This window comes from Otolemur garnettii, unplaced genomic scaffold (assembly GCF_000181295.1).
Source record: "Otolemur garnettii isolate 467f Iridium unplaced genomic scaffold, OtoGar3 scaffold00091, whole genome shotgun sequence".
NCBI lineage: Eukaryota > Metazoa > Chordata > Mammalia > Primates > Galagidae > Otolemur > Otolemur garnettii.
Genome location: NW_003852486.1, coordinates 5,159,033 through 5,169,546, shown reverse-complemented (window position 1 = coordinate 5,169,546; position 10,514 = coordinate 5,159,033). Strand labels below are relative to the sequence as shown.

The 10,514-nt window shown below is 52.0% G+C and overlaps 2 protein-coding genes across 5 annotated transcripts in view; one reads left to right on the top strand and one right to left on the bottom strand.

Moving 5' to 3' along the window:
* The window catches only part of SHC1 (SHC adaptor protein 1), an 11,763-nt gene extending 4,704 nt beyond the window's left edge, over positions 1-7,059 (bottom strand). The window contains exons 1-8 of one of the 4 annotated variants that reach the window (XM_012808610.2): positions 6,824-7,059; positions 3,072-3,239; positions 2,492-2,562; positions 1,902-1,974; positions 1,678-1,797; positions 1,378-1,431; positions 1,165-1,216; positions 847-973 (exon numbers count right to left, since the gene is read on the bottom strand). In XM_012808610.2, the coding sequence (XP_012664064.1) occupies positions 847-973; positions 1,165-1,216; positions 1,378-1,431; positions 1,678-1,797; positions 1,902-1,974; positions 2,492-2,562; positions 3,072-3,236 (662 nt within the window). In that variant the 5' untranslated portion in view covers positions 3,237-3,239; positions 6,824-7,059. Of the gene's footprint in view, positions 1-846; positions 974-1,164; positions 1,217-1,377; positions 1,432-1,677; positions 1,798-1,901; positions 1,975-2,491; positions 2,563-3,071; positions 5,239-6,823 lie in introns of those variants that run through there. The other 3 variants (XM_012808611.2, XM_003795326.3, XM_012808609.2) reach the window with 3 other exon arrangements.
* Positions 7,060-7,239: 180 nt separating this feature from the next.
* CKS1B (CDC28 protein kinase regulatory subunit 1B) overlaps positions 7,240-10,514 on the top strand; it is a 4,985-nt gene continuing 1,710 nt past the window's right edge. The window contains exons 1-2 of the mRNA XM_003795324.3: positions 7,240-7,371; positions 9,925-10,052. Coding sequence (XP_003795372.1) covers positions 7,313-7,371; positions 9,925-10,052 — 187 coding nt within the window. The 5' untranslated portion in view covers positions 7,240-7,312. The remainder of the gene's footprint in view (positions 7,372-9,924; positions 10,053-10,514) is intronic.

The following is a 10,514-nucleotide window of genomic DNA, read 5'->3' as shown; positions in this document are numbered from 1 at the left end:
TGGGGATCTCACTTTTGTTCAGGCTGGCTTCGAACTTGTGAGCTCAGGCAATCCACTCTCCTCGGCCTCCCAGAGTGCTAGGATTACCAGCATGAGCCACCGAGCCCAGCCTTTTTTTTAAAGAGATGTCTCAGGTGGCGCCTGTGGCTCAGTGGGCAGGGCACCAGCCCCATATACCGAGGGTGGTGGGTTCAAACCCGGCCCTGACCAAACTGCAACAAAAAAATAGCCGAGTGTTGTGGCGGGTGCCTGTGGTCCCAGCTACTCGGGTGATTCCCTTGGAGTTGGGTAAGCCCAGGAGTTGGTGGTTGCTGTGAGCTGTGTGACACCACAGCACTCTACCATGGGCAATAAAGTGAAACTCTATCTCTACAAAAAACAAAAAGATGTCTCACTATGTTTCCCAAGCTAGTCTCAAACTCCTGGGCTCAAGTGATCCTCCTCCAGGTGTAAGCCACCACACCCAGCCCTAAATCAAATTTTTGGTGGCTTCTAGAGGGAGGAAAACATAGAAAGGCAAATGGAGAAATGGGTAGGAAAGAGGGACAGCTAGAAATGAGGAGGCTGAGAACAGGAAAGCCCATCTAGTCAGAGAAAGAGATGCAACATGAGTCCTGGAGCTCTAGTGCAGGCAAACAAGAGGAAGAGCTGGCCTGCAGCAGGCAGGGCCTCAGAAGACTTTCCTGATGGGCCACACAGGAAACATAAGAATAGCAGGAAGTGGGAAGCAGGGGCACATAGGTTATTTCCTTCCCTGAGCCCCTCTGAGCCAAGTATGGGAAGACCAGCCTCACTTTCCCAATTCCAGCTAGCCCAAATGTTGTCCACGGTCTCCCTACCGCTCACCTGTCATGGGGGGTGACCAGCTTGGGTGGATTCCTGAGGTATTGTTTGAAGCGCAACTCAAAGGCCTGGCCAATGGTGCTAATGACGTCCTGGGCAAGCCCTTCGGGACACTCCAGTATGTGGCAGGCTGCAGCACAGCAGAGGCTGTCAGTGAGCTCTGAGGTGGGGTTGCCGGGTGGAGGCATGACAGGGCCCTCATCTTCCTTGGCAGGAGCCCCTACTTAGCTCTACTCAGAATGAGCAGGAAAACCACCCCCAGGTCCTGTCCACCTGCCTCCCCAGCAGCCAGACTTCCCATAGACCCCCACTGCACCTCACCTCTCTGGTTCACAGGGTCTTTGGCAACATAGGCAACATACTCGGCTGTGTCCTGGGGTAGACAGAGTCAGAAGAAGCGGGCAGCTAAACTGTATAGCTCCATCTTACTGATCCCTCCAACCCAGTCCTTTTCAGATATCTCCATAGCCCTGGCCCCAACTCCGTCAGCCCCTCGCTTTCCTCCCACAACCTTCACTCTGTTTCACAACTCACCGGATCCCCACCGGATGCAAATGAGATAGACTGCATGTGGTGGTTGGCAATGATCTAAGAGTCAGGGCAGGGCATGGAGAAGGAATGCCACGTGTCAGGCAGCCTCAGGCTCACACAGGTTCCCTGCACCCTGGCCCAGAGTTCTGGAGCCCCAATCTTACTCTCTTGGCTTCTTATCCCCTGGCTTCCTTCCCTTGTGCCCTGCTGCTCCATGCCCTCTCTCCTAGCTTCTGGCTTTAGGAGATCTCCTCTTAGCCCTCCTTCATTGTTTTCTAGTTTCCACTGCCCAGCCCCACCAACCTGTTTGCAGTCTGTGGCCATGAGATTGAGGCTGCTGGTAGAAACAGTGAGAGTGATGGGCATTCCAGCAAATTTCAGGTTACTCCTCCCCAGAACAGAGCTGAGTGGGCGGCTGCAGGGCTAGGGAAGGGCCCAGGGTATCAGGCACTGCCTGAGGGCTGTAGGTGCACACCTGCCCTCTCTGCCCCTCCATATCTCCCAGCAGCACCCCTAGCCCCACTTACCCCAGGTACCTTTCTCCTCCTCGTTGTCCCCTTAGCACCCGGCACAGCCTCACACACCAGACTGATGGCCTCCCTGGGGAAAGAGGGGCACTCAGACCCAAAGCAGCTGCCCACTCGGCTAGGGCTGCACAGGGCTGGGGGAGGGGATGGCGGGGCACTCCAGGCTCTTTGTCGTGGTAGATTGAATTAAGGGCCTTTAATATTTGATGACACTGAGAGGCCGCTTCCTGGCTGATTGGGTTAGGGCCTCAGTGGGTATAGCCCCACCCCATTCCAGCTACCAATGTCCCATTCCCTTCCCAAAGGCAGCAGCAACCTTCCATGTACCCACACTTTCTACTCCAGCTCCAGCTGCCAACTGCTGCTGCCACCTTCCCTCACCCCCAAGGCTGGATAAGTGAGGAGGATTAAGCTAGAGGTGCCTCTTTTACTCAAACTCATACTTACTGCCTAACTTTCTTTCAATCCCCTTCACTACCCAAGAATTAGCTGCCACTAGCACTGCCACCAAGTGTTCTGTCCGCTCCCTCCTCCCTTCCCCATGGCCTCATCAATCCCAGACCTTCTGGGATCTGCCACCCCCCACGAACCTGGTGACCTGGGTCCGGGTGTTGAAGTCGAGGGCACGCATTGACTGCAGGACCTCCACACAGCCCATGTACTGAGGGGAGCAGGGGACAGGTCAGCCACTTCCCCTACTCCCTTCAGAAGGGGCCCTAGGGCTTTTCCCTACATAGTCCCCAAGGGAAATAATGATGAAGTTCTGCCCCTTCCCCAGGGGACAAGGTGAGAAAGAAAAGGCCAGCAAAGAGGACCTCAAGCATTAGGAAAAGAACCTGGAGGAGAAACAGGCATTGGATGGGACAGAGTGACATCTCCAGAAAGGGGGAGGAGACTGGAGAAGAGAATCGAGAAGCTACACACTCCTTTCGTTTACTGAGAGCTGCTGCCCTGCTGGGCATTGTGCTGGGCATGAAGGATGGGGGTGGGGGAGGCAAAGCTGGAAGGGAAGGGCACAATATCAAAGAAGGGGTGAGAAAGGCTTCAGAAACAGGACACTGAAACACAGATGTTGTCGGGGAACAGCAGGAGAAAAGAGGTTCTAGCAAAGCTGGAGTGAACAGAACTGGAGGGCTCTGGGAGGGAGTGGAAGGTAGGATGTTCACTCACCCGAACCAAGTAGGAAACCCCAGGTCCCATGACTTTGTCGTTGGGATGCAGCCAGCCCCGCGTGGGCTTATTGACAAAGCTCCCGTGGCGGGTCCACTCCTCGCCCCCCAGCTGGCCCCCTTCCACCCGAGTCCTGCGCCCGCCGCCTCCACTCAGCTTGTTCATGTCCTGGAGGAGGGGCAGGGAGCCTGAGTCTGGCACGGCTGTCCCTACGATCCCCTCCCCATCCTCAGCTGCCCTTCCTGGCTCCCCCTTAGGCCCCAGGCGCCCCCCAGCCGGACTAGCCAGCTTCAGGCCGCTCATCCGGGGAAAGAAGGAGCACAGGGTAGTGGGGCTGTCATCTCCAGGCAGAGGAGGCAGGATGGGCCCCAGAGACGAGGCTGATGGGGAAGGCAGCTCCTCCGGGGGGGTAGACCCTGAAGCCCCCTCCTCCAGCGATGACAGAGACTCATTCCGAAGTGGGTTGTACTTGGGCTTGGGGGGCAGGAGATCCATGGCTGGGATGAGAAGGGAGTTGCTGCCCAGCCCGGCCCCCCTGCCAGTCCAGGCAAGGGGGCCAGGCAGGGGGCATTCCCAGGCCCTTAGTCTGGTTGGACCTCTGTGGCCCAAGAATCTCAGGAGTCCTGGGGAGGGAGAGGGACAAGTGGCTTCAGCTCGCCCAGCTCAGAACCAGACAGTTTCAGGCCCCATCCCCGCCCAGTGTGGAGCCTCTTCTCTGGCTGAGAAGAGAACGGGCTGGACCCAGAGCTGCCTGGCCCCTCCCCAGGGGCGGGGAACTAAGGGTAAGGACCAATCCCAAGGACAGTGCTGACTCACAGGCTCAGAGGGGCTGAGCCCTTTCTGCTGCCTCAACCCAGAACTCTAGCAGGGCAGGGCTATCCTTGGTCCTCTCCGCTGCCCTATATAGCTGGTAATCTGGGCAGGAGTAAAGTGGGGGGTGGGAGGGAAGGATAGAGTTAAAAAGGAAAGTAGGGAGATAAGAGGTGGTCTGGATCAATCCAAACCAGACACAGGGCAAGCCAAAGGGAACAGGAAGCCAGGGGAGGGCAAGGAGGGAATGAGAGAGGAAACAGGCTGCTGGAGGGAGAAAAATGAGGGGACTCCAGAGTTCAGCACTTCCCTTCCTGTTCTAGGGAAACACACAAATACTCAAATTCCCCCAGCCCAGGCCACTCCCCACCACTACCACATACTGTGGGTGGCAGCCGCAGGGAGGCCAGGGCCATTAGCATACTCTACTACAACAGCTGTGGACTAGAGCTAGAGAAATGGGGAAGAGAAAGGAGTCGTCCCAGTGGATGCAGAACAGGGCCAAGAGGAAGGACAACACGGGTGAATAAAGAATAAAGTCCAACCTAGGTGGAGCATTAAGGCAAAAGCAGAGCAAGAGAACATGTTGGTCAAGCCTCCTCTTGAACCAAGGAGCAATGGCCCACAGCCAAGGACTCTTTTACCCCCCACTTTCCAAAAGGCTAATTAGCAAAGCAAGCTGTTAAGTGTGAGAATGAGGGTCAGCGCACTAACTCTAAGGTCAACTCCCTGGACTGCCAGGCAGACTCATACTGCATAGAGCATGTTGTTCCTCACACTGGGGGAGAAGGGGGAAAAACAATTCTCCAAGAGAAATGGGACCTATAGGCCAGGAAGGGATAGTGAGGTCAGAAAACAAATCTATGTCAGTGAGTAAAGGAGAAAGGGGTCCCCAGAGAAGACAGAGTATGGACACACAGGGAACACTCCCAAACCCATCTCTTCTACCCACAGCTTCCTGCCACAGAGGAGGCCATAGAGCAGTGGTTCTCAGATTGTGGGTTGTGATCCCTTTTTAACAATGAAAATACATTGCAGAATTAGGAAGTTGGAAAACGATGAAAAAACAAGTAAAAGATCAGGCTAGTCTTGGAATTATGCTTAGATGTACTTCAAAGGATTAAAAGACTATACAATCACTGAGATTAACAATACTAGCACTTAGAAAGTGTTAGATGCTGTGCTTAACTCTTTCACCTCCTCTCTCAGTCCTTTTCTCAGGGAAGCTTTGCCACACCACCCACCACACTCCAGTAGGAATTCTATCATCCTAAGGCTAGGGATTAGGAAAGGGTTCTGCCCTAGCCTCACACCCCCAAAAGACACAAACCCACACTAGGATGTCCACTTCTTTTTTTTTTTTTTTTTTTTTTTGGAGACAGAGCCTCAAGCTGTCGCCCTGGGTAGAGTGCCATGGCATCACAGCTCACAGCAACCTCCAACTCCTGGGCTCAAGCGATTCTCCTACCTCTGCCTCCCAAGTAGCTGGGACTACAGGCGCCCGCTACAACGCCCGGCTTTTTTTTGGTTGCAGCCGTGATTGGTGTTTGACGGCCCGGGCTGGATTCGAACCCGCCAGCTCAGCCGCTTGAGCCACAGGCGCCGAGCCGGATGTCCTCATCTTAAAAGACGGCATTCTGTGGGAGCTGGCATTTCCAGAGGCAGGGAAGGACCAACAGGTGTGGGAATTTGGAAGAAAATAAAGGGGAAGTATGACTCTTTACACAAGGAGGAGATTGCCTACTGTAAATCCAGGTGATTGAGTGTGTGTGGTAGGGGGGAGCTGTGTGTGGCTTCTCAGCCCAGCTGGGAGGAGGCAAGGGACGGGAAGTTGCCGGAAATGCCGAAAACCTCAGGAATGTAACCAGCAGGGAGGCCAGGCAAACGGGGCCAGGAGGAAAGCCCAGACGACGAGAATTTGGGTTAGGGGGAGGGGAAGAGCCAGAAGTGCCGACTGAGTAGTCCCTTTAAACAAAATAAAACAAATCCCCACCCCCACGCCAAGTCACCATTTTCTGGTAGCAGAAAACGTTAGCTATGTCACACCCACAGGCCACACACCAAAAAATCCATGGCCTAGTCCAGCCATGGATAGGTAAGACCTGCCGCTGTTTCTGGGCTCGGACTGGTCCTGGGAAGAGCAACTCCGGGAGTGGGGCTGAGAACCTGTAAGCAATCTCCTACTCTCGTGCCAAACACTAAGTCCAGTCCCCTTCAAGTAGGTTCCCCCTTGGAGAGAAAGGGAGGAAAACGGCTACCTCTAATCTCACTCCTTACAACCAGAGACGGGAACTTTGACTTTCCACCTGGTGGAGCAAGAGAGAGCTCGGAGTACTGATCCCAAGGCCCAAAATAAAGGACAGAAATATGTAAGCAGGTGGAGTTTCTGGGATTGAAAATAAAGCTTCTCAGCTGACGATCTAGGTCCCCCAGAGAAAAATTTATTAGGGGAACACGGACCCCTGGGGCGCACACAGCACTTTTAGGACGTGTTTCTGGACCCTAGGACACGGGCCGGGAAGGGCGGGGCTGCTAGAGGGGTGGACCCAAGGGGCGGGGCTTCACTGCCTCCGGAGCGCTCTCGGAGACGGGTTTTGCCCTTTTGGGAGATGGGTTTTTGGAACGAGAGGACCTGGCGGGGAATCGCTGGAAGGAGGTGGGCTTCGCAGAACTGAAGGATTAACGAAGGGCTTCTTGTAGCAGAGTTTGGAAATGTGTCTGGGGGGTGGGACTTCCAAGAAGACTGGGCGATAGGGTGGGGTCACACACAATAAAAACACAAGTGGGGGTTCGGGAACCCCCTGAAGTTAGGAGGTGGGACTTCCGGGGAGGGGGTTCTCAGGGGGCGGGACTTATAAATGAATACCGGAAGTGGGGTCCCGGGAGAGGGGTTCCGGGGTGGAGGAGTGGGTCATCTAAGGAGGAAAAAAATCACGACTCACCAGGTACTCATGGAGTCGCCACACCGCACCGCGGGCTGATTTGGTTCCAGATAGCGCCACCGCCTGCTTAGGCCGCTGCTCCAACTTTCTCCCCGGGCCCGACCTCCCTGGAGAAACTTTATTACACTCACTTCCGGCCTCACTAACCCCTGACCCTCTACCTCACGGTACCTCCTTCACCCTGCCCACTTTCCCAGGCCAGCCAATCGCTGTGCGAGAACACTCACAGGAGCAGTAACAGCCAATAAGAGGCCTGTTTTTGACCCGAGCTCGTTCTTGAGAAACGTAAGCTCTGTATTCCAATAAGGATGCGAGGAGAAGAAAATATAAGCCAATCGGAGGCCTGAAGATGGAGTTGTCCCGCCCTGAGCCGAAGGGGCCAATGGGAAGTGTGGGCGGTGTGTTTGAAAGTGAGGCCGGAGAGGTGGGGTTGCGTACTGCGGAGATCTGTGAGGTTGGCCGTGCGGGGTTGAAGCAAGCGGAGCGATCATGTCGCACAAACAAATTTACTATTCGGACAAATATGACGACGAGGAGTTCGAGTACCGGTTAGTGCCGGCGCAGGGGCCATAGCGAGGTTGTGAGTCTTGACAATTGAGGGTACCATGAATTAAGGATGGGGACTGAGGCCACCCAGTGGCGCATGCGCACGAGACTCACAGGAGGAGCGCGTTGTGGCAGGCGTAAAGCGCATGCGCGAAGGTTGGCCTGTCGTTGTAAAACAAAGTGGTAACGAATTTGGAGTTTGCGCTCCTGTGACTGAGCGTGGGTGGGCACGTTTAGAACGGTAACCACCCTCACACTTGGGGGTTTCTGGATCATTCTCTTAGAAGTTCAGGCAGAAGCGGATAGAGTTTTCCTCGCGTCCTCAATGTGAGGATAGTTCTGAGAGAGCTTGAGTGCTGCTTATTAATTCACGGAAAAGAAAAGGCGTGGTTGCCTGGCTCGTTTTAGGAAGAGGGGCGGTTCTTGGAACTGGAATGGGATAAAACTGGCGGAGAGCATTGAGAAAAGACTTAATATGGGCATAATAGATGCCCTTTAAATGTCTATTTAAGGAAACGGTGAGTGCTTAACAGGTTTCAGACGTTCTGCTAAAGTGTGAGGATAAGACATGGTCTCTGTTGTTCAAACTTAAAAATCTATGGAAGATACTGACAGACTCCAGAAAGTTAGTAACGTGCTATACTAGAGCTACTGAAAAGTGTGGTGGCAGCACATGGGACTTGCCAAGGAAGAGGGAAGGTTGAGAAAGCTTCCTGAAGGACACTGCCTAAAATGAGACTGAGACGTAGAAAGGAGAAAGAACCGTTTGACTGCAATTGCTTAGAAGACACTGTATAGCCGTCTGCTGGGGAGAGTGAAGAAGGAATCCTTGTTACTGGGTGCAGCATTTGGATTTGATAACTTCTAAGTCCTTAATAATTCTAGATTTAAAAGTGAAGACAATTCAACAAATATTGGCATGACACTAATCTGTATTAATTGTAATACTTAAGATACAAACCAGGAAGTTAGTTATCTCCTCAACTGGAAAACGTAAAATGGAAACTTGCTTTTCTTGTGTCTCTTCACCCAGCATAGTTCAGGGATTTGGGCACTTTGGAGAATTCAATGTGTGTGGACAAATACAAATCTATTTTTATGTCAAAACAACCCCAGCCCTTTCTTGGACCCAGTTAGGGTTCTTCTAGCTATTTTCCTCTACATCCGAACTAAACTAACTAAAACTACTATATATGCTTATAAAATATTGGCAGGGCTGCAGAGAAATCATTACTTTCATCCCCTGGAACATGTAAACTCTTAGCTTGGTAATGGCATTTTAGTTTAAGAGGCTTTTTTGCCTGTATGTTGAAGCCAAATTTTGTGCCAGGGGCTTGTTAAAATGTGAGGCATTTTCAGACATTTAGATTAGACTATTTCTTGGAAGGAACCTCTACTAGCACAGAGGACACAAGTAATAGATTTTCTCTGAGCTTGATGAAGTCTTATCTGGGTTGGTCTGGTTGACCTCAGCGTAATAATTTCTTTGCCATGAAGACAGTCTTTTTTCTTTTTTTCTCATGCCTCAGCCTCGCGAGTAGCTGGGACCACAGGTGCCCACCACAACACCCAGCTATATTTTGTTGCAGTTTGGCTGAGGCTGGGCCTGAACCCAGCTACCCTCAGTATGTGGGTCCGGCACCCAACTCACTGAGCCACAGGTGCCGCCCCATGAAGACAGTGTTATCCTTAGGAAAGTATGGAATTTACCAAAAGAAGTCTTGTGACACCTTCCTCCACAAGACAAGGTCTCAGTATGCTCCCTAGGGTAGAGTTCAGGTATTGTGTACTGTGTAGAATACATATACCATAGACTTGAACTCTGGGCTCATGTTTTCATTTCTTTTTTTTTTTTTTTGAGACAGAACCTCAAGCGGTCCCCCTGGGTAGTGTGCTGTGGCATCACAGCTCGCAGCAACCTCCAAATCCCAGGCTCAAGCGAGTCTCCGGCCTCAGCCTCCCAAGTAGCTGGGACTACAGGTGCCTGCCATAACGCTCAGCTATTTTTTGGTTGCAGCCATCACTGTTTGGCAGGCCCAGGCTGGATTCGAACCCGCCACCTTAGGTGTATGTGGTTGGCGCCTTAGCCACTTGAGCCACAGGCACCGAGCCTCATGTTTTCATTTCATCCTTTGTGATGACTCTTCCACACAGCACTTCATAACAGGCCTTTTCTCTCCACAAAATAACTACCCTCCCTTTCAATCCTGTTCAAAAACCTCCCTCTAGCTATTGATGCAGTATGCTCTGTGGGGCTCCCTTTATAATGTGGGTGATCAAGAGGAGATCATAAGGTCTGTGAAGGCAGATAGAAATATATGGACAGTGCCTGAAGTTTAGGTACTCCTTCACTGAAGTTAGCCATTAACTTGTACTTTTTAATATACACTTGTGAGAATTTATAGAATTTATCCTGTATTTCTAGGTGCTGCTACCCACAATAAGATGATATAAACTCACTGACATCAGAAAATAGTTTCTCTTCTTTTTGTTGGCCTTGTGTAAGAGACTGTACCACTGACAAAAATTCCCATCTCCCTATGTTTCTGTTACAGGCATGTCATGTTGCCCAAGGATATAGCCAAGCTGGTCCCTAAAACACATTTGATGTCTGAATCTGAGTGGAGGAATCTTGGTGTTCAGCAGAGTCAGGGATGGGTCCATTATATGATCCATGAACCAGGTCAGTGTAATGGCTAAAAGCAACTGTATAGAACTTCTTCGCTAGACAATGAAGGAATAAGATTACATAAACCAAAGAAATAGAGGGATGAGGAATGGTTTACTGTTTGTTTCCCCCATGAGTCATCTAAAAAAAACTGAAGTGGCTGAGTGCTGTGGTTCACACCTGTAATCCTAGCACTCTAGGAGGCCAAGGCAGTTGGATCACTTGAGCTCAGAAGTTCCGAGACCAGCCTGAACAAAGTCAAGACCCTGTCTCTAAAAACTAGCCAGACGTGGCTGTGCCTGTGGCTCAAAGGGTAGGGCGTCAGCCACATACACCAGAGCTGGCAGGTTCAAGCCTGGCCCAGGCTAGCTAAACAACAACAACTACCAACAACAACAAAAATAGCTGGGGTGCGGGGCCTGTGGCTCAGTGAGTGGGGTGCCAGCCTCATATACCAAGGGTGGCGGGTTTGAGCCC